The sequence below is a fragment of the Bicyclus anynana genome, chromosome 2 (genome assembly GCF_947172395.1).
Source record: "Bicyclus anynana chromosome 2, ilBicAnyn1.1, whole genome shotgun sequence".
NCBI classification, from domain to species: Eukaryota; Metazoa; Arthropoda; class Insecta; order Lepidoptera; family Nymphalidae; genus Bicyclus; species Bicyclus anynana.
This window is the reverse complement of record NC_069084.1, coordinates 2,822,796-2,844,948: the sequence shown is the minus strand read 5'-3', so window position 1 is coordinate 2,844,948 and position 22,153 is coordinate 2,822,796. Positions and strand designations below refer to the sequence as shown.

Sequence of the window (22,153 nt, the reverse complement as noted above, 5' to 3'; positions counted from 1 at the left end):
CAAACACACGAGTAACCCTATAAAGGGTACCGTTTTTGTACTTCGACGATCGGAACCTATTTGGCTATGAAGAACGTAGGTTCAGGCATACAAGCGTTCTTAGAGGAAGACGTATTGTTGGAAATAAATGTAGTTTTTGTAAGGGCACGATATATTGCGATATATTGCGATATATGTAAATGAATTCGTACCCGCGAAGCTATTTCGCGGCAGTTGTCAAAGGCACTTCTCGAGATCAACGCCATTTTTCCCGGCGGCCATGTTCCCTGACTCCACCGAGGAAGCTGTTCACGTTCCAACAACTCTTTACAGGAATTCACACGTCGGTGCCATAAATTTTTACGATAACATCTTTTCGTTTGGGAAATTGGGAAGTTTCGTGTAGTTTGAGCGAATTTTTGTATTAAATACAGTGGAAACTGGATTACTCTACACATCAGTTTTATTGATACGCGGTTATCAGGGTTTAACCTTAAAAATAGTAACATAGGGGTGTACCCCTTTCTTTATTTTTTGAAGTCTAATAACGGTATTGGTTGTAGTAACTACTAAAGTTGGTATGTAAAATACATCGGTCTGTAATACAATATTTCGTAGTTGATGCCCAAATTATACCAAGAATCATAGAAAATTAACCCTACCCTCTACACCAATCAAGACAAGGGACCATTAGTTTAACAAGTACACGCAAAGTGACCAAGTAAAGTATCACATTACCCCATAACATAACCCATAACAAAACAGTCCGCCAGCAATAACAGAATTGGGTCAGCTTGAAGCAATCCCACCCACTTCAAACTGAATGAAATAATCTCGCAAAACAAAGACCCTCTTCCCTTGCCTAGTAATTTCCTCGCTGCGAAAGTGTAAGATTTAAGACAAACATAAAGAAATATGAAGCAAATTCTAAAGAAAGCTTCTTTTGAAGTAAAAGGATCACGTACTAATTTTATAAACGTGAAAATTTACATTTTTCTATACTATTATTATAAAGCTGAAGGGTTTTTCTGTTTGTTTGAACTATGGCGGATTTATCTAGAGGCCTAGTAGGCTTGGGCCTGCGGCGGCCATTTGTGACAAAAAATGTGGGAATAAGCAATGAATATTAATTAAATTTCACTAATTATAAAAATTTCTAATTTTGTCACTTTCTTTTTAACTCAAAACCATTTTGATTATTTTATTTAATTGTGCAACAATCCCCAAAACCTCGGGAATTATTACTAAATCAATTGATTTTGATAAAAAGTGATAAAAATCTGTTATTGTGATTGGTGCTGAAAAAGGGGCGGTTAAGTAGTACTTTGGGACCTAGGGCGACACTGCAAATCCGCGACTGGTTTGTCCGCCATAATGAAAAATATTACTGTGTTGTATAGTCCACACTCTATATTATTTATATATCGAGGCTTTATAACATCACGCTACGACCAATAGTAAAATGTGGCAAAATTATTATTTAGGACAGCTTTCGTTGCGTGTGCTTCGTAAACACTAAAGTTACACAAAAATCATGTACCAACTTAATATTGTGTATTATGTATTTCATTGTTCCTTTCTTTTGTTTTCCTAATTATAAGTTTCTAACTTTTATTATCCCATGTAACAACAAAGTGCGTGTAAACTTAGCCTGATTGAAATAAATTAACTTTGACTTTTACAAGTTCTAAAAGGGTTTTCACGCGGACAAAGTCGCAGGCGTACGCTAGTTTAACAAATAAAATGAAGTTTACTTAGACACAGTATCAGTATGTACCATCACTGATATGTATAAAAGAGCTAGTACCCAAAGCTGTGAGCCAATTTAAAAAAAAAAATATCATTGTGCTCAATGCTTAACAACTAATGAGTCGGAGCAGCTGATTATCCCTCCCCTGACACCACCCCTCCACCTTCCCTCCCCCTCTGTCGGTATCAGTCCCATTGGCACTTATCGATTTTACGATGTTCCTTAAATGCGATGGCTAAATTACAGCGGAGTCGCTAATAGATCAATCAGTTGATCCTACTAAAACAAAATGAACAGATTTTTTAATTATTTGCTTTGTGGCTCTGGATTCTAGCCTTTTTGAGCTTGAATTCAATTTTATTGTCATTTATAACTATCGTTTTGCATAAATATTTTTAATGACATTTCATTTCAAATTACCACCAATTGGGTGGTGATTTTTATGGCACTAGTAGGTATAGTTTTATTTCATACATAGGTACATCAAGCTTCATTCCATTAGGGTTAGATACAGACCAAGTCCTTCCACTTGCGGTCCAAGTCATTCAAGCGGTTTATGGAAATTACGACTGTATAAGGACGAACAAAGTCGCAAGCATCTGCTAGTAACGTATCAATAGACTACCCTACATATAAACACCATATAAAGTAGCAACAATAAAGTGACTTCCAAATCACAAAAGTTAGTATGATAAATGACATTATTTGTAAATTAAGTAGACCTTGATCGTATCGATTATCGCGGGTAATTAAGGAAGAAAATAGGACAACGCCGGGGTGGCAGGGCCGATAGGGGTGAGGTTTTATTGACTGAGAGGAAGCGGATTAAATGAAAACAGCCGTACGTTCTAGTAATATTACGTAATCTAAAAATGGAAAAAGAAGAAATAGTTTTTTTTTTAGCAATCGAGTAAAGTAATTCAGACATCTATCTAAACCTTGATAGCTCACCTATCTAGATAGTTAAGGTTGAATCATATTACAAAAATTTCCTCCTGCACGGCTGTATGCAAGGGTTTTTCGCCTTTTGTTTCTCCTGTCTATCATACATACTCGTAGCAGCATTTCTTCGCCGTTGCTCTAAAGCGTCTTGTTGCCCAGCCCAAATTATACTTTGAGAGTTCTCAATTTTCATTTTTTGCATTTGCTCTTTATGTTTCAAACTGCACTAATACACTACTAATTTACCTTCCAAGATTTCACCAACAGATACCTAAAAGTGAAATAAAATACCTCAATGTCAATAGATCCAAAGGGCCGAATTCATCACCGACAGGTCGTAGTTCGATCCCTGCTCGCTAGACTATTGTTGTACCTACTCTTAATGGTCGTTTCCGACTAATAAGAGAAGAACGCGAATATTGGTCTTATTTGAATGATATGACAAATATTCTTAAAAAAAAAATAGCTTGTCATAAATCGCTTTCGCTCATACAACGTATGCTTACCATAGACTCAGCTCCATACAAATATTTTCCATTGTCGTAGCACTGATATACGTACACCATGTTTCCGTGAATGTGAGGCATGTAGGAGTATTTTCGAAAACATTTGTACTTCCAGCTCGCATGTCGACGCGTTTTTAAAGCGTCGGCATTTTTGAGAACATGCACACACGTCAGGTGCTTACATTGTACAGGTACCTTTTGCTATTTGCCTACGTAGGTTTCAGTTATGAAGGCATTTTAAAAAATAGCGCTAGAAGAGAAAACCCTTTACATTTGAGGCTTACGGCCTTCGTGGCGCAGTGGTACGAGTATGCGCAATTGACTTACGAAATGAAGGTCCTGTGTTCGCTCCCCGTCTGGACCGGTTGAAGAATATAGCCAGACCAATTGGCTATGGCTTCTGTTAGAAACCGCCTCATAGTCACTCAACTCACCTTCTTATAGTCTAACGACTGACAGCGGCCCAGGGGCCAAGGGGCAGCGTGGATGCGCAAAACCTTATTGCACGCATGCTAGTCGACGTGGAAGAATGGAGAGCTCAGAGCAATTATGATCAGGAGAGAGGAAAGAGAACGGGCAGAAAAAAAGGAAATTGAGATAAATAGAAAGTCAGTACGAGGAAATTCAAAGCGGTTCCGTACTGACTGGCAGGAAAAAAAAAAGTCTAACGACTGATCGCAGATACTGAGAACAAAAAAGAATAACTGTTATAATAAATTAACTAAAAGCTTGAAAGCGCATAATATTAAGCAAATGTTGTACTAGTTAAGATGAGGTCAAGCTCACCCACGATCGGGAAAGTGAAAACTCATTTCTTATTCTAATTTCTTATGCCTTAACGTGCATCTAGGTATGCTTTAGCATTAATGTTCATAACAAAATATATTAACCGTTTAACCCGTAAACATCATCATCATTATTGACAACCCATATTCGGCTCATTGTTGAGCACGAGTCTCCTCTCAGAATGAAGGGGGTTAGCTCTTAGTTCACCACTGGCCAAATGCGGATTGGCAGACTTCACACACGTAGAGAATTACACTTAAAGTGACAATTACACTTAAAGACAATTACACTTAAAGTGGTGAAATAGGGGTTGAAAGTTTACATTGATTTCCACGCGGACGAAGTCGCGGGCGTCCGCAGTATTGAAATAAAAGACAGCTTTTTCTCCTATTTCCATAGATAAATAAGTTTGTAAAATCATGGTAAACAAAAAAAAATAATCCTTGACTGAGGTTAGTGTGGTCTCTTCACGGACCAAGGCGCGTTTGGAAACCTCGTAACTTTAACTTAAGTTTTCGACTTCAATTACCACCATTAATACATGACATAACTTGACTTTTCAAAAGTGCTTGTAAATGAAGCCTATTTGAAATAAATGAAATTTGAATTTGAATTTATCACTTTGGCAATTTCCATCCATCCGTTTCATCCGTTCTGCCGCTATTGACATATAAACCTTGTAACTAACCCGAATTGGGCGTTTTTCCTGTAAAAAATTTTGCCAATTTAATTCACCATCTCCCTGGTGTGTGCTTATCAGGATGGAAGCCGCCAGTTATTGGCTGAATTTATTGAATGTGTCAAGTTAAAATTATATTTCTACCTAATATTGGAAAAATTTCATATGTTATATCTGTTTTCAAGCGATAGGGTTAATCCATATTTTTGATATACCTAAACGATAAGAGAAATCGATTCCAAACCAGTGCAGAACTAGTACACACCTATTACATACAATGTAAAGTAATGTTTTAAAGAGGTTAAAAAAAAATTCTAAATTCATTTATTTGAAGTAGGCTTAGTTTACAAGCACTTTTGAAACGTCTCTACCATCGGTTCGGGGGCAGATTCTGCTGAGAAGAGCCGGCAAGAAACTCAAAAGATGCTCTTTTGAAAAAGAAATCATACAATATTTGTATAAATTAGAATCGTTAACATCATTAAATTTCTTTTAGTTTTACTTCCTGTGTGGAGGTAGAAGCTGATCCAATGGCCTCCAAGCATCTTTATCATTAAGGAACTCATCAATTGTGTAGTAACCTCGACAAAGTAAATGTTTTTTAACACATTGGCAGATCCATAACTGTCTGGATAACTGTGGGGATCTTTCTTGATCTTGATGAACTGTGCTCCCCTAACTATCGAAATTACATATCACGTGTCACAAACTGAAGGAAAAACGTCGTGAGGAAACCTGCACAAAGAATTTTCTCAATTCTCTAGGTGTGTGTGAAGTCTGCCAATCCGCATTTGGTCAGCATAGTGGACTAACCTAACCCGCTCCTAACCCCTCTCATTCAGAGATGAGATTTACCGCTCAACAGTGAGCCGAATATAGGTTGTTGATCATGAGAAACTTTCAGTGCAAATTCTTGGAGTTGGGAAATTCTTAGTATTACACCCCGTATCCCATTTACTTCCTGGTTTTCGGGATCAAACTAGTCTATGTTCTATTCTATAAAATATTATCTCTGTGCTAAATGTCATCGAGATGAAATCTGGCGTGAAGTAACAAACTATCATCCATCGTAACTTTTGCAATAACCTGTCGAAAAATTTCGTATTTTATGTTGGATTTTATAACCTACAAATATGATCCGCTTCGCACTCTGAAACAATCGTTTCAACGATTACTATCCTTAAAAGAAATTTTCACTACTTCACTTCTTCTTTCTACTTGAAAGAAAAGTCTTTTCGATTCCCCCAGAAAAGTTTTTTTGATTTTCGATTCAAACGCGTAATTTCATAATTTATTCAAAAGGGAATACCCCGGCCCTGGCCTACCTTAACCACCCGGCAATTAACGTATATCTAACAAAATCTTGATAATTCTACATTAATAATAAATTCATTTAAAAAAATACATTGCTACATCGTTGTACAACATTATTAATTCACATTTAATATGAGGACAAGCAAAGATCGTTGCCTGACCAGACCATACAACCCGAATTTTACGACATTTTTTAAAGACTTTTATAGGTTGTTTTCTTCAGTTTCTTGTTTGTTAAGCTTTTTGGAAACAGAAATAGAATACAACTTCAAATGTTACTTTACCGCTTTGGTACACCTTCGAACTTTTTGACCAAAAAGAGATAAAATATGTTTTTTTTTTTTCAAGAAACTTTTATTAATTTATTTAACCAGATCTTTATTCATACATCATATTATCATCTCCATATACTTTTATACGGGGTATACGAGCACCTGGGTTCCCTGGACCGACGTTGTTATGACTGGTGGGTGTTCCAAAACTTTTGTCTTCAGGCACTGAGGAATTTCAGACGAAAATATGTCGCGAAGGGGTGAAAGGAGGAGGCTAGTACCAGTCAGTCTCTCCAACTGCCAACCTCACCTGCTCGTGGTGCAGATGCAGATGGACCGACGAGGCTCTGGCGACCGACGAATGGCGATATATCCATTCCCACAGGCTAGATTATAAAATGTCTCAGGCCGGCGTCGGGCAGCAGTGACATCTGCGCTGACCGACCAGCGTGGTCAGTATCGGGCAAAATTTTGTATGGACCGAACAAATAGTTAGATTTTATAACCTACAAATATGATTCGTCCCAAGCTGAATCCGTCAATTCCCCAACAATCGATTCAACGTCTACTATTCTCAGAAAAAATCTTCCCCGCGTTGTGAGGGTGCTTCACACAAATTCATATATTCTAAAGTATCAAGTGATGTCGTATCATAAATGTTCCGTGAGACTTGAATACAAATCGATCTGTAGTGCGTGAACAAACCCCGCCAAAAGTCCCGTTTCCCGGATAAAATGGTACATAAAAACTGTTATTATGGTGCTGAGTTGTTGAAAACGGGGAATTTATGCTCCTTGCGTAAAAATGTATTTGGCATAAAAATTTTATGATGCACATTATTAGCACTATCGAGCCTGTTTATGCCAATAATGAATCAACAAATCGTTCATTCACTACAATGCTACACATGTAAACTTTGCAGCTTACAATTCAAATCTAATAATTTTCAAAAACCTTCATCCTAAAATTGGTTAGCACAAAAATAATACAAATTATATTTCATATTCAGATTTTATCTATTCAGGGTATACCTCGGCGATTGGGTAACAGGAATTGATACGTGTACCAAATTTCAACTTAAATGGTCCTGACTGTGACAGATGGACATTCGAATTTGCGCGAGTGATCTTTTAAGGGTTTCGTTTTTGTACCTATGTTCGTAACCCTTTACATGTAGTAAAACAATATACATATAACATAATTGCCTCATGTATCGACCCCAAAAGTTTCCCTTGAAGCTAAAAGACAATACTTTTTCGATAAGTTTGAACCCAAATGCGATATAAATTACAGTAACAAGTTCTGATTTGTTTGCAATGTGTGACTTTGGCCGTAATGTTTTTTGATAGAACGCTGTACCAATATTTTCCAGATGTTTACATAATGCAGACAATGCTAGTAGTAAAAGTAATATTTGCACAGTATTGGTCTCAGCGTCGTCAAGGAAGACGAGGTGCCTAAATTATTACGTCATCGAGTTATATTCAGGACTGGTCTAAGACCACAAATCTCATTAGCCAGAACTTTTCTTTATTCCGTTACTCCTAGGAGGGACGTCTCTTCTCTGAACAAAGCGCGATTGGGACCATCGTAAGATTAATTTTAAGTTTTCGACTATTATCACCATTATCTAATAATATGATTACCTAAGTTTCGTAAATGCTTGTAAACTAAGCCTAATTGAAATAAATGAATTTCGAGTTTGAGCTGAGCCTAAAGTTTTACAAGGTCAATAAAATTCGGTTCCTTCGTTACAGAAACAAGCGATGCTGGTACGACAACTGGAGGAAGAACTGAGGCTGCGCTTACGACAACCCGCTCCTGAGCTGCAACAACAACTGGAAGCGCTCTATGCTGAGAATGAACACCTACAAAGAGAGATTGCGATACTGAGAGACACGATAAAGGTTAGACTTGAATACGATCTTAACGCTAAATGAATGGTATACTTTATCACCATACGACGTCAAGCCGAAGGAGCCGGGGCGTTGGGGTCCCAAGGTCCTGGAATGGCGACCTCGCACCGGTAAGCGCAGTGTTGGTCGACCCATCACTAGGTGGACCGAGGATATCAAGCGGGTTGCAGGGAGCCGCAAAATAATCTGTTAATCATAAATTTAAACAAAATGGAATATATGTATACTTTTGAAAAACTCTAGACTTTGAAGACTCACTTATTTAGAGATATTTTACCAGTTCTAAAGGCAGGTTCTACATAGAAAAGCATATAAATAAAGTGAATTTCCAAATAATCACTATAAAAAAATCTATGTCAATAAACTTAAGTATTAAAGAAGATCACTGACATTTTTATTTATTTACAGGAGTTGGAATTAAGGATTGAAACACAGAAGCAAACGTTACAAGCACGAGATGAAAGCATTAAGAAATTACTGGAAATGCTACAAAATAAAGGAATGGGTACGTTTGTAGAGTATTGACAAAATATTATAATAAATCGTTGAATAATTTAATCATAACGAAGTGGATACGTAACTTAGACTTTTTCCAGGTAAAGAAGAAGAAAGACAGATGTTTCAACAAATGCAAGCGATGGCACAAAAACAGGTAATTATTGTGTTGATGTTGTTTTGAATGTCGTATTGCATGTTAGACCACGATAGACTTTATTTCGATTTATTTATATAACGAAAAAGTGTCTATTGTGTCCTGTAGTGAAGAATTGCACCGAGTAGTCGTACGTTCTGCACGTCACTTGGCTTAATCATATTTACGTATGAAGAATATAAATCACATGGGCGTTTTATTTTGTGATACCTTTATCAAATCACTGTTTCTCTTAGAGTTGCTCTTGATAGTTTCATTTCATTCATTTGTCCGGCCGTGGCTCTGTCGCGTCGCTTGTTTGTGTCCAATCGACCTCTTTCTCTTTTACTCTGGCTTCTTTCAACTCCGACCGACTCTCGCTTACTCTTCACGGTCTCTGTACACCTCGAGCTTGAATCCCCGAGCACCTTTTTTCATTCTCTTATCGATTCCTCCACCCACACGTCGACCTACAATACGTAAACAAAATCTAAAATGTAAACCCTCGAATTCGGCCCGAACACAACAAAATTTTGAAAGCTGCAAAGCGACACGAACACTGACTCACGACATTGCATGTTTAGCTCATTGCGTCCCCGTCACACGAACCCTAGCGAAGACCGTCTCGTGTAAATTTCATTGGTTCAGTTTGAGCAATCATTAAATTTTGTGTACCGCCTCGAGCGGCTGGGGCTGCGCGGTGTCCTCGCGGCGGGCCCAGCCCCAGGCGGCGGTCATGCTGGCGGCGGCGGCGGGGGCGTAGGGCGGTGGCGGCTGACTACTGGCGTGTGGCAGGAGCTCAAGGCGACGGCGGACACGCTGCGGGCGCTGCAGGTGCAGCTGGAGCGCGCGCTGGCGGCGGCGGGGCTGCCGGGCGGCTCGGCGGGCGCCACGCTGACGGCCGTGCTGGAGACCAAGGAGGCGCGCATCGCCACGCTGGAGCGGCAGGTCGCGCTGCTCGAGAGCGAGCTGGCCGCGCTCGGCTCGCCGCCGCCGCCCTCGCTCGCGCCCAGCCACGCCTCGCTATACGATAAGGCCGACCCTCCCTTCAAGCGCCAAGTAAGTTTCCTGCTGAACGACGTGCACATCACCAAGGACGGGCGCATGACCGCGCCGCCGCGGCCGCGCTCGCCGCGCGCGCCCTTCAGCCGCGCGCGCCGCCCCTACTGCGGCGTCACCACGCTGTGAGCGCCGCGCCGATCCCGTGTCAATTTGTCGCTTTAACACCGACTTAGCCGAGTCCTCGACTCGAAATATTTTTGTGTAAACTTGTTCACTGTTAGAGCTATTTTTAATTAAAATAAGAGATTATATTCTTGAACGGTCGAGTATTTTTGTTAAGTAGAATCCTAGGTGCGATATTTTAGATACGAACTTTATGGTTATCGAAGCGTGTGAGATCGATTACGTTGACACCAAATTGATGATTTAGAGACTGTTAACTAAGACTGTTGAGGTCGTATGCATCGAGCGAGTTGTTCGGGTGCGTCAATGTCAAACTGTTGATCATGTTCCGCTTTCGGTGTTGAACGCAACTCATCGTCCGTACGCAGCTTGGTCCCGGTCACCCCTCACGTAGTGTCACGACCCGGCCTCTCATCGTAGCCTAGCTTCATCAGTCTCCGCCATTCTGTCGGTAGATAAGTGTATCACAACATAGGCGCCCGTACATCGTCGGCATTTGATACGTTTCACTCTGGAAAACTTTCTTCCAATGCTCATTTAAGCTTAAACTTCATACTCTTAGACTAGTTCAGTAGGAAAGTTTTCCAGCGATAAATGTTCGTTTTCTATATTTTGTAAGTTTTAAGAATTTTGACATTGTCTGAGTGTACGTGATATGCATGTGAAAGCATTATAAGGTGTAACATGTCTTCCATGGCACTAATGTCGTATATTGTTAGATGCTGGAAACATTTCCTCGTTATAAATAACTACTTACTAATAAGCTTGCGTTGCTTCATCATCGTTACTAACATCAACACGTTCCTTCTCTTTGATGGTTATAATCGTATTTGAATGTAGATTTAAATCGACATCAATATCATATTTGCCATTACTATTTGCCTATGTAGATAGATTTTTTATACTTTTTCAAATAATCGTTTTCATATATTTGTGTCCACTAATCTGTGTTTGGATTGATTTAATTATGTACAACCTTTCGGGTGGATGGTGATTGAGCAGTTGGATGAGTTTCGACTGGAGATTCAGAGACGGGACCAGGAGATCCTCGCGATGGCGGCGAAGATGAAAGCTCTGGAGGAGCAGCACCAAGACTACCAGCGACATATAGCCGTCCTCAAGGAATCGCTTTGCGCCAAAGAAGAACATTATAGCATGCTTCAGACTGATGTAAGATAAAGACTTAAAACACCTATTTTTTGACTATAAATACCATTTATTAACACTATATACTTAGATAGAGCTACAGATACAGATTTTGAGAAAGACAAAGTATTAACTTTATTTGGGTTTGTCAAATTGTTTATTTTTACAACTAATCCAAAATTTAAAACAAGTAAACATTATATGTCTGTTCTAAAGCTTTGAAACCAAGAAGGGAAAGGTTTAAGGGTAAAGTTCATACTTCCAAGGTATATGAACTCGTACTAAGAATAATAATTTTATTAATAGTCTTTAGTAATAACAAAAATATCAACATTGACTTGTAATACACGTCTTAGCTAATATTCCTAGTACGAACAGAGAGTAAATAAATAAATAGTATGACGCATATGATGAACGAGTATGATTGATAAACTCCTCGTAACTTAAAAGCCTTAATGTAAAAGCGTATCAAGGGTATCGGATTTCATTACAATTATTATTTCGAAAAAAAAGGTCGTTAATCATTTAAGGTTGTTTATGACTATAAAAACAATTGTGTCGGGGTTACAGTTATCAAAATGTTATACAATACAAAAATAATTAAATTTAGAAACAATTTACAAATCTTCATAATCTAATCTGAACAAGATCTAAGTTTTCAGTACCTGGATGGTACTGAAAACTTAGATCTTTTATTAATTATTAGTACGTTTTCTAAAAATGAAACCTTGCTAGATCGATTTATCGCCCCCGATACCCCCGGTATACTAAATCATATAAGATTCATATTATAAGTATACATATATATACGAGAATTGCTTCAATAATAATGAAAGACATCTTAGAATATTTAACAAATTAAAAAAAAAAACAAACGATACAGTTGATGTTATCATTTCTTTTTTGAACAGGTGGAAGAACTGAAAGCCCGCCTGGATGAAAAGAGCAGGATGGTGGAAAAGAAGACTGCAGCGGTGCTCGCGGCTGCCCACGAGCTGGCAGAGCTTAGAGATCACTCAGAGATCAAGGATCGGAAGATCAACGTGTTGCAGAGGAAGGTAATGGTTGGATGCTGTGGCAGATACTGTAGATGACTCAAATTATAGAAATACTCTTGGTGCTAGATTTATATAAAACCCTTAATTTAGCTAGTATATTCATACATTGCAGGTAGAAGAACACTTAGTGTTAATTTTAGGTTGCTTGAATTTCATATAAAAAAAAAGCTATAAAAACAATTAGAAGACTATTATGAGAAGCTAGTTTTTTAATTATATTGTTATGAATATCAATTGTTGAAAGTTTAAAATCTAGAGGCTACATTTGCTGATTAAGATTTGAAATGACTGATTTATGATACATTATGTGTACAATCAATACATTCCGGACTTTCACATTTTTAAATAGAATATTCACACTTTAAAGATGTGGAACTAATACACGTGGTTTAGAGCTATTAATCATATTGCAATTGTAGGAAAATATTTAGAATTAAAATTACAAAATGGTAGCTTTAAACTCAATTTTGATATTTAAATTGATGGTTTAAAAGTTTAACTACCGGAAATTCCATGGAACACCGATAAACTTTTTGGTTCGAGGGTTGACCCTTCACTCGACAAGTTAAAGTTAACTAGTTAAAATTGTTTGCAAAATTGTTAATAGTTTCTAGTAACTAAATTTCTTAATAGTATCATTTTATTAAGTGTATGTTTTTTATTTATAAAATATTTTTGGTTGTTTACAGAAGCTAATTTATTAAATGTTTACCGTATTACTTGTACGAGTATATTTATTGTATTTTCCTTTCCGTTGTTGTGATTTGTTCTCCTTTTATTTAATACCAACTTATTATAAGTATTTGCTATTTTAAAGTAATAAATCAGCTATTATACCTTTTTGCTTAAATTTTGTTAAATTATTTATTTTGCAGTTTAAATAATTATGTGTATTATGTAGTGCTAGTGATTGTGGTTAATATTTATATTTGGTGTTTCGTTTTAATTTTTTATTTTAAAAGGTACGTACTTTTTATCTGTTTATTTATTTTTGTTTGTATCTTTTTCTTTTATATTTATTATTTTTTTTAATCAACCACATTTTTTTAAACTTTTAATCTAATAAGTGTATTTTCTGTTTATTACATTATACAAACTTTTTTTAGATCGAAAACCTAGAAGACCTCCTAAAAGAGAAGGATAATCAAGTTGATATGGCGAGAGCTAGACTAAATGCAATGCAAGCACACCATTGTTCATCTGAAGGTGCACTTTCCTCCCTTGAAGAAGTAATTGGTGACAAAGAAAAGCAAATACAGCAGCTTAGAGAACAAAGAGATAGAGCTGAACACGAAAAGAATGAAGAAAGAGAACTACATGAACGAGAGATAGCAGATTATAAGATGAAACTTCACGCACTAGAAAGTGAAGTAGAGAAACTTGGCGCCAGGTTAGAAAGAGCTCAAGCAGAGAAAGACAGACTCGAAGCTAAATTAGAAAGTTCACAATCTGAGTTAGGAAAATCAAAGGCTGAGTTAGACAAAGCGGCAAGCGAGGTAGGCAGATCAGGCGCTGATTGGGAAGCGGCTAAACAACGGCTGGCTAGACTCGAACTGGAGAATGAGCGACTAAAACACGAGCTTGAAAGATCTCAGACAACGTTTGGTAGGAGTACATTGACAACATCTCAAGAATTGGATCGAGTTCAAGAAAAAGCCGACAAGAATGCTGCAGAGTTGAGAAGAACATTAGCAGAATTGAGAGTAACGCAAGCAGATGCTGAGCGGGCTAGATCCGAAGCCAGCGCCCTTCAGGACAAACTTGAAAAGTCACAAGGTGAAGTCTATCGTCTCAAAGCAAAACTTGAAAATGCACAAACTGAACAAGATAGTCTAAAGGAAGAATACGATCGGTAATTATCAACATTATTTAAATATTTCCAGCCCACTAAAATCTAGTCTAAGTAACTCAAGATTATACAATTAATGTTTATTAGCTAATCACCCAAAAATTACTGAATAAGGGACGGTAGTAGATTATTCTGGAATATGGACTTCTTTTTATCACGAAATCTGAAGAGCGCCCGCAGGAAAGTAAAAATTTTAAATTGACGCGGACGAAATCACGGGCAGTAGTTAGTAATTTATAAAGAAAAGAAAATAAGATTAAAGTTAAATTAGCTAAGATACCTTGAGAAGTTATAATTGCTTCTAGAAAACCACTTAAACTTTGAGAATAAGATACATTTTATGTAGTTCATTCAGAAATTGTGATGAGTTTCATTTAATAAAAGTAAAAGATTTGTGCTGTCGTGGTTTCTAAACTCACATTATGTTATCTCGAAATTTTCATATAGTCTTAATTTACATGGTATTTTTAACCAAATATGATGGATGTAAAGTTCTAGTTACATCTTTGAATGAAATAATAATACTAAAATTAAAAATTAGAGCTTGTCAATAATAATAATTTATCCTTGCATTAAATCTTTACTATTAATTAATAAATCAAAAGATATAAATAAAAAAGTGTCTGTCAGTGATTTCAAAATAAGGGTGTAATATCAAGTGGTTTATTTACACGATACCAAAACATACAATCAAGCTTTTTTAAAACTTTTGTCTGGCCGTCTCTCTGTCTGAGCTATTTTTTGGAATGACTGAACGGTTTTTAATAGGAATTTCACTGGACTCTATGATAATTGCTTTGAATTTGCAACTTATAGTCTCCCTGAAAACTCATGGTTTCAACGGGATTTTGGAAAAAATTCACGCATATGAAATCGCGGACGTCCGTTAGTTTATAAATAAAAATAAACACTAATTTGAATATTATTTTTCCAAAGCGTACAATCGTCCATCAGCCGCCTGCACTCCGAACGCGACAAGGCAACGGCAGAACTTGATAAGGCGCGCGAAGAACTAGAAAGGACACAAGCCACTCTGGGCAAGGCACAATTACAGCAAGACAAACTTCAGGCGTCGTTGGATTCAGCGCACTCGGAGATTGATAAACTGCAAGAGAAATTGGATAAATCTGCCGTTGAAGTGAGAAAGGTAAGTTTAATTAAAGGGTAATAGAAGTAAGACTTAGTTAGTAATTATGGGCCTCACAAGAAGGCTCAGAGTCACTTAGCGAGCGATGAAATGCTATGCTTGGAGTACCTTTGAGTGATCAAATTGAAGAGTGAAGAGATGTTGGGGACCAAAATCCTGAAATGGTGACCGAGGTGTTTAGAAGATCTTATAAGTGGTCTATGTTCATTGGCTGATAAGGTTGATGAAAAGAAGTAATATAAAACAGAGATAAACTATCTACATATTGGACAGCGAAATCTAGTGGTAGAAAGTATTTTTTGAGTATGTAAGTGAAATATTTGATGGTAAAGACTTCCAGGTTGAAGTTTATATAGTTTGCTAGGTCATACACATATAATCAAAGCGAAAGTTTGAATGTAAATGTGTGTGTATGTTTATTACTCCTTTACGCCAACTACTGAAACGATTTGACTTAAATTTGGAATGGAGATAGATTATACCCTGGATTAACACAAAGGCTGGCTAGTTTAATATTATAAACCTATAGGTGTTTTTTTTTTTGTTATAAACACTGCTATTTTAGTGCGTTTATTAAAACTATTCTTGCTTTACTAATAGTTGCAAGTGGATCGTGAGAAATCTGCCTACGACTTCGAGTCTCTACAGTCACAACTCGACAAAGCCCTCGGTCAAGCAGCGAGACTGCAGAAAGAACGAGACACTGCTCAACTCGATGCTGATCGCTTCAGAGACAAGCACGACAAAGCGCAGGTAAGATTAATAACATAGATCACTGATTTCTTACGGCATCAGACGAGGATTCTCCACAGAACATGAAGCACTTAAGATATCGCTTAACCTGTGGATATCACTGATGAAGCCATCCAGGCGGATCTCACTCAGCCCACAAACCCGTCGATTCCAATGTCGAGATCTAAATATCACTGGAGATATCCTTATGGTTTAAAGAGATATCAGCTGCTTTCAACAAAAACAATCTTAAAAAATAACAGATTAACCAGATCTACCTTCTACTAATAGAATAATATGGTTTAATAGCAAGATGGGTCTATAGTTCTTCAGCAAGGTGTTGTCACCTTTTTTTGAACAACAGAACCACCACGATCCTATCCCACGCCACAGGCGTTGTACCCTCGTTAATGACGGAATTGAACAATCGCTATTACGCCTCTGGATGGCAAGGCTTAACCTTGTAACGATATAATTAGTCGCACACTGGCCACTGCCGCTATTCCTGCGCTATTAGAACCTCCCGGTATGTTCAGGCATGACGGCAAGAGGCCCGACGAGATGACAATAGTGCCATGGTCTATGGGGCGTGCTTAAATTAACTCTTCCACTGAAATAGAATCAATTTATATATTTAGATAGTTTGGGTAAGAGAGCGTGAATGAAAAATGACTATGGGTGATTGGAAATGTTGGAAGAGGAAGGCCAAGGTAAACGTTCCTGGACATAATCAAAAAAGGTCAACAATATGGTAGATACTGTTGACCTGGAACCCGGGTTGTAAACCGACAAATTTTTACGAGACCGAGAATGGAAGGAGCAAGGGAGATGTGCAAGTATTGTGCAAGTGAAAGGATGTAATATCTGCCTACCCCCACCTACCCTCGGGAATAAGATGTATGTAGTTACCTACCATCGTTGTCGTAGAAGCTATGACATACCATACCAACTCGTGAAACTATACATTATTTATTTCGATCGATACACCACATACCTAAACTTGGCATGGAAACGATCGTAAATTACGAGCCTCCAACAAATATGACGTCATTAACCATCTTATGTAACCATCTCAGACAAGGAGGTCGTCGCGTCTAGACGCAGCGGCGCCATCTTTGAATGACAGCTCATGCGTTTTTGTTTCACTGAGCTTATTTTACATAAACCAATAAAATATAAAGAGGGAGAGCTTCATTTCGTGAAAATTAACTTTCTTCGTGAAACTTATTCACTAACTTTGACGTATCTTAGTTGACATATACGAAATTGAGATTCTATGTAACAAATGTCATGATATCCACAGTACAATATGTATTCTGTGACAGTAAGTAGATGACATTTATCAGTTGATTTGATGTTTAATTATAGGTTGCTAAGTAGAACCAAATTAAAATTAGAGAATAGACCAGCAGGTTGGCAGGCATATGCATGCAAGTGACACATCATAGGTATATAACACCTATGATGTGTCACTTGCATGCAATTAGAAATGAATATTGCATCATCACTTACCATCAGGTAAGATTGTAGTTAAGGGCTAACTTGTATAGAATAAAAAAGGTAATAATAGTATGTGACTTGCATGAAAAAAGCCTTTTGAACGGCTCTCCTATAAAGTTAGCTTTCACCGCCGCGTCGGTACTTGTAACCTACGAAGCCTAACTCTTAGGTCATACCACAGAGTAAAAGCATACATATACATAATGCATAAATAAACGATAAGAAACGAGAGCACAGACTATACTTCATGAATTATGAATATTCGCACGAAGCTTTCCGTGGCTACGTGCAATTCATTCTGAAAAACAACTTTGCTAGACTTCATTTTACTGCTATAGAAAGCCTGTGGTTTATAGACTATGTATAACCCTTAAAGGGCTACCTTCAATAAGATATCTGTGGAGAAACTGATAGAAATAAAATAGGATTCTTATATTTAGAGTACATCATAAGAGTGCCTCCAGTGGCTCTCATATTTATATTTCGCCGCCATTGCTGTTTATTTTTGAAAGATAACATCATCAAAAGGCTTATTTGTCATTCAATACGACATACTTTTTATAAACAATTTTATTTTAGTTATAGCTGTCCCGTTAAGTGTGGAAATTCTTACACGAAATTCTTTGAGTGAGAATTACCATACATCTTTTCTTGATGAGTAGGTACTGCTTACTAACAAACAAATTAGAAATGAGGGTTATTGGACTAACCCCTCTCAATCTGAGAGGAGGCTCGAGCTCAGCAGTGAGCCGGTCGATCATTTACACAAAATCTCAAGAAATTATACACCTCTCGTCCTCATGAAACCTATCTATATCAATTCAATCTTGTCTTAAAGATGTATAGGTTGTAGGATCAGGCATTGGTACGAACATAGATATAAATCGTTAGATTATATCTATGTTCCATATTAAAGAACGCACAATTTCATCTCATTACTCTAAGACGTGCACGCACATCTTAACTTAGTATGCAACGAGCGCATATAAAAAATATTGTCCCTTAATTATGCCTTCGTGATCATTTTGGAAGTGTAAAAACACAAGTCACAACACGAATATAATGAGAAAATTGTTACTTTTCATTCGTAAGTATTTGCGAAACCAATGACAATTATTCCGCGACACTTCGGGGCCCATCTAACGATCTACGATCGATGGGTACGAACCTAAAATATGACTAGTAACTAAAGCTACCTCTCTGTTTGTCGCACATTACAGTAAGTAATACATGTCTCAATACACGCCAGTGCATCTCAGTACACATCGGTGCGCTTGTGTGCTATCATCACTTTCATTATGTAACCTCGTTAGAATAGCCACAATAGCTTCATGGTTAGTGGATTGGACTCAATAAGAGAGGACAAGGTTCGATCCCCACCCGTTCGATTATGGTTATATTTTGTTTGATTACTACACTATGGGATATGACCTCTGCCTCCGATTCCGGAGGGTGTGGGTTCGAATCCGGTCCGGGGCATACACCTCCAACTTTTCAGTTCTGTGCATTTTAAGAAATTAAATATCACGTGTCTTAATCGGTGAAGGAAAACATCGTGAAGAAACCTGCACACCAGAGAATTTCTTAATTCTCTGCGTGTGTGAAGTCTGCCAATCCGCATTGGGCCAGCGTGGTGGGCTATTGGGATAACCTCTCTCATTCTGAGAGGAGAAACAAGCTCAGCAGTGAGCCATATATGGGGTTGATAACGACGACTACACTATGGCATAGGCTTTTCACTTAAATAGTAAAATAGGGAGCACTGGTCATCGTTAAAAAAATCGTTAAATAAAAAAATAAGATATTATCTCCCCAAATCCGCCAACCCACATTGTAGTAACGTGGTGGGTCGAAGCTTCATCCATACCCACTAGTAGAATGTAAAACTATGGGTTCATTTACACGAACAGCAACTGCTATCGACGGCTGCAGTCGACTACAGTTGATACACGTAGCAATCAATGTACATGTAGCAATGTACACGTAAATAACCACGGATATAAAGCACAAAAGCTTTAAATGGGGATGATGACTAGATTTGAATATATTGATTTTTATGATACATTCGGGTAAATAGGGTCAATGTTAACTAATTCGTACATAAAAAGCAAAGAGTGTCTGGATATTTGCAAAATAAATGAGATATAAAATTTCAAAATCTATTAAAAATATTTTATCCTAATTAGATGAAAATTCATATAGTTTTATCTTCCTTACATTAAATGTGACATTTTTTTAATAAATAAACTATAAACATAAACGCACAAATAACAAAGATATTAGTAACTTTGTTTGAACGCACATACAAATCTAACGATCATTACATTACTTACGACGTCATTAGTTCGTGCCATTTTGTATGAGGCGTTTTTCAGGGATCCGCGTCAGCATCGCAAATCTGACCCTTTAAATCCCTGTAGCTCCGAAAGTAACGATTGCAGATACCCTGTACCTTTTACAAAATTGCTTTACTACTAGCATACTCTTAATTTACATACAATTTAAAAAACTGTCATCATCCCTATTCTGTGTCGATATCAATCTACTATTGATGCGATTTATCATGAAATTGCAAACTTGCAAGAGTTACCATAAAGTTGCTACGTGAATATAATCGGTGTGGCTGTAGGGGCAGTAAAAGTGCCTTGACTCCTCACTTTATTGGAACTAAAACCAATATTGATTACGTCTCGCCTGTTCCGATCTCCGAGGCGATGGTCTCTGATGTAATAAGGATAAAGCTATGCATCCACGATGCAAACCTAGTTTATACGCGTGGAATTTGGTATTTATTTCAGAGTAAGCTCCCTAAAATCGTATAAATAAAAAAAAACATCTAAATTATACATATATATGGGGTACTAGGGAATATTTCCCATAACTTCAAGGTGTCGAGTCCACTTATATATATTATGGAGCCGAACGGCATAGCTAATATATTTTACTAACTAAACTTAACTAACTAAAAAATAAAAACTTATTTTTGTTTTCATACAAAGTAATTCAAATAATTCCGACTACCAATGTAACACACACCTTAGCATTTTAAAATTTTAAAGTTTGGCTACGTCATAATTATCTATAAGGATGCGTATAAGGGACACATTTATCTATTTACGAAAGAAATATAATTTACTCTGGAAATATTAATTTTAGAACCTTTTTTAACTAATTATTGGTAATAAATATAACCCCAGAGTTATGGGAAATACAGCATCCTGTATATAGGACGAGAGCTTACGGTAGACAGATATAATATCTTATTTTGTAAGGCTAGATGATTATATCAGTTCATGATCTGTAAGTATCTACGAGTAAGTAGAGTACTGTATTAGTAAGCCATTTATTTTGACCTACGTTTGGAGGGCAGTAAGGTTTGAAAGGATTTTCAATTTTTAGTTAAAAACTATATGTATATTGTATATGTACATAAATATATAATGTAAGTAGGTAAACAACACAAAACTGTCCATGTGTGTTCAGTGGAGTCGCGAAAGGATCACTTTTTGCAGTGATTTCTCACGTTAATAATATCTACAGTATAAAATGATCATTTTTGATCGTTTAATAATCGTTTTACAGTTTTTGAAATCAGAACGGATAAACCGATTTTAATGGGACTTTCGCTAAAAGATAGAAGAAGTGATCGAGATCGAATAAAGGATAAAATAAAAAAAACTTTTAACTCGGAAAAATGCGTATTTGAAAAAACTGAATTTTACGCGAACATAGTCACAGGCGTCCGCTGGTTGTGAAATAAAAATATCGCATAGAATATACAAGTGCGATACGATTGTCGTACGATTAAAGCAATCGGATCGTCGGTGGGCGCAGATCGCCGCTAACGATAACGTTTGATTTATCGGCCGTTCGCGACAAGCCTTCGATCGTGTTTCCGCTGAAACTGAGTACGGTGAACTTTGTGACGTACTCTAGATACGACCACCAGATTTGTAGCGTTATTCAAATTATAGTCTAAGAACCCGTAAACCCCAGACCTTCGTCATTTTCATTTTTTTTATTATTCTTTTACAAGTTAGCCCTTGACTACAATCTCGCCTGATGGTAAGTGATGATGTAATCTAAGATGGAAACGGTCTAACTTGTCAGGAGGAGGATGAAAATCCACACTCCTTTCGGTTTCTACACGGCATCGTACTGGAACGCTAAATCGCTTGGTGGTACGTCTTTGCCGGTATGGTTGTAACTAGCCACGACCGAAGCCTCAAAGACCGAAGACCGAAGCCTCAAGAAAAAAAATTATTACTCACCTATATTAGGAGCATGAGCTTTTATAAAATGTCGAAGGTCTGGATGTCGCTAACTCTCCGCCTATTATAAAAACTAAAGGATTTTGATAGCTTACCTAGATAGCATGTCCTGGTTATTGCTACTTACTCAAGCTATGTTAATTTGTTTTTAAGGGGTGGTCCCTTGAAAACAAATTAAACGATCTTTTTCATAAAATTAAACTTTTGTTGTCAATCAATTCGATCGTCTGCGGCCAAACAAAGATTAATGAAAAGTCAAGTTTGCCAAAGTTTGATCGTTAACGTACTAATAAGGAACAAAATAAAAGCTTGAATCTCACATAATTTCGTCAGAGTAAGCTCGACCCATTGGAAGTCTCACGTCAAACTTCATAGAGCCCGTTCATTACTTCGGCGAGATTAAAAACAGCATTTCGTGTACCTCAAGAGTCGCAAACTTAACTTGCACCTTATCGTCCATCCAAGGTGCTGGAATGGTAGCACCAGAGCC

General features: G+C 37.3%; 1 protein-coding gene across 2 annotated transcripts in view; it reads left to right on the top strand.

Moving 5' to 3' along the window:
* LOC112045445 (plectin) overlaps positions 1–22,153 on the top strand; it is a 58,859-nt gene that overhangs the window by 29,810 nt on the left and 6,896 nt on the right. The window contains exons 2-10 of one of the 2 annotated variants that reach the window (XM_052886171.1): positions 7,986–8,135; positions 8,553–8,649; positions 8,741–8,796; positions 9,571–9,834; positions 10,963–11,130; positions 12,018–12,164; positions 13,271–14,016; positions 14,950–15,160; positions 15,761–15,913. In XM_052886171.1, coding sequence (XP_052742131.1) covers positions 7,986–8,135; positions 8,553–8,649; positions 8,741–8,796; positions 9,571–9,834; positions 10,963–11,130; positions 12,018–12,164; positions 13,271–14,016; positions 14,950–15,160; positions 15,761–15,913 — 1,992 coding nt within the window. The remainder of the gene's footprint in view (positions 1–7,985; positions 8,136–8,552; positions 8,650–8,740; positions 8,797–9,570; positions 9,835–10,962; positions 11,131–12,017; positions 12,165–13,270; positions 14,017–14,949; positions 15,161–15,760; positions 15,914–22,153) is intronic. The other variant, XM_052886172.1, reaches the window with a different exon arrangement.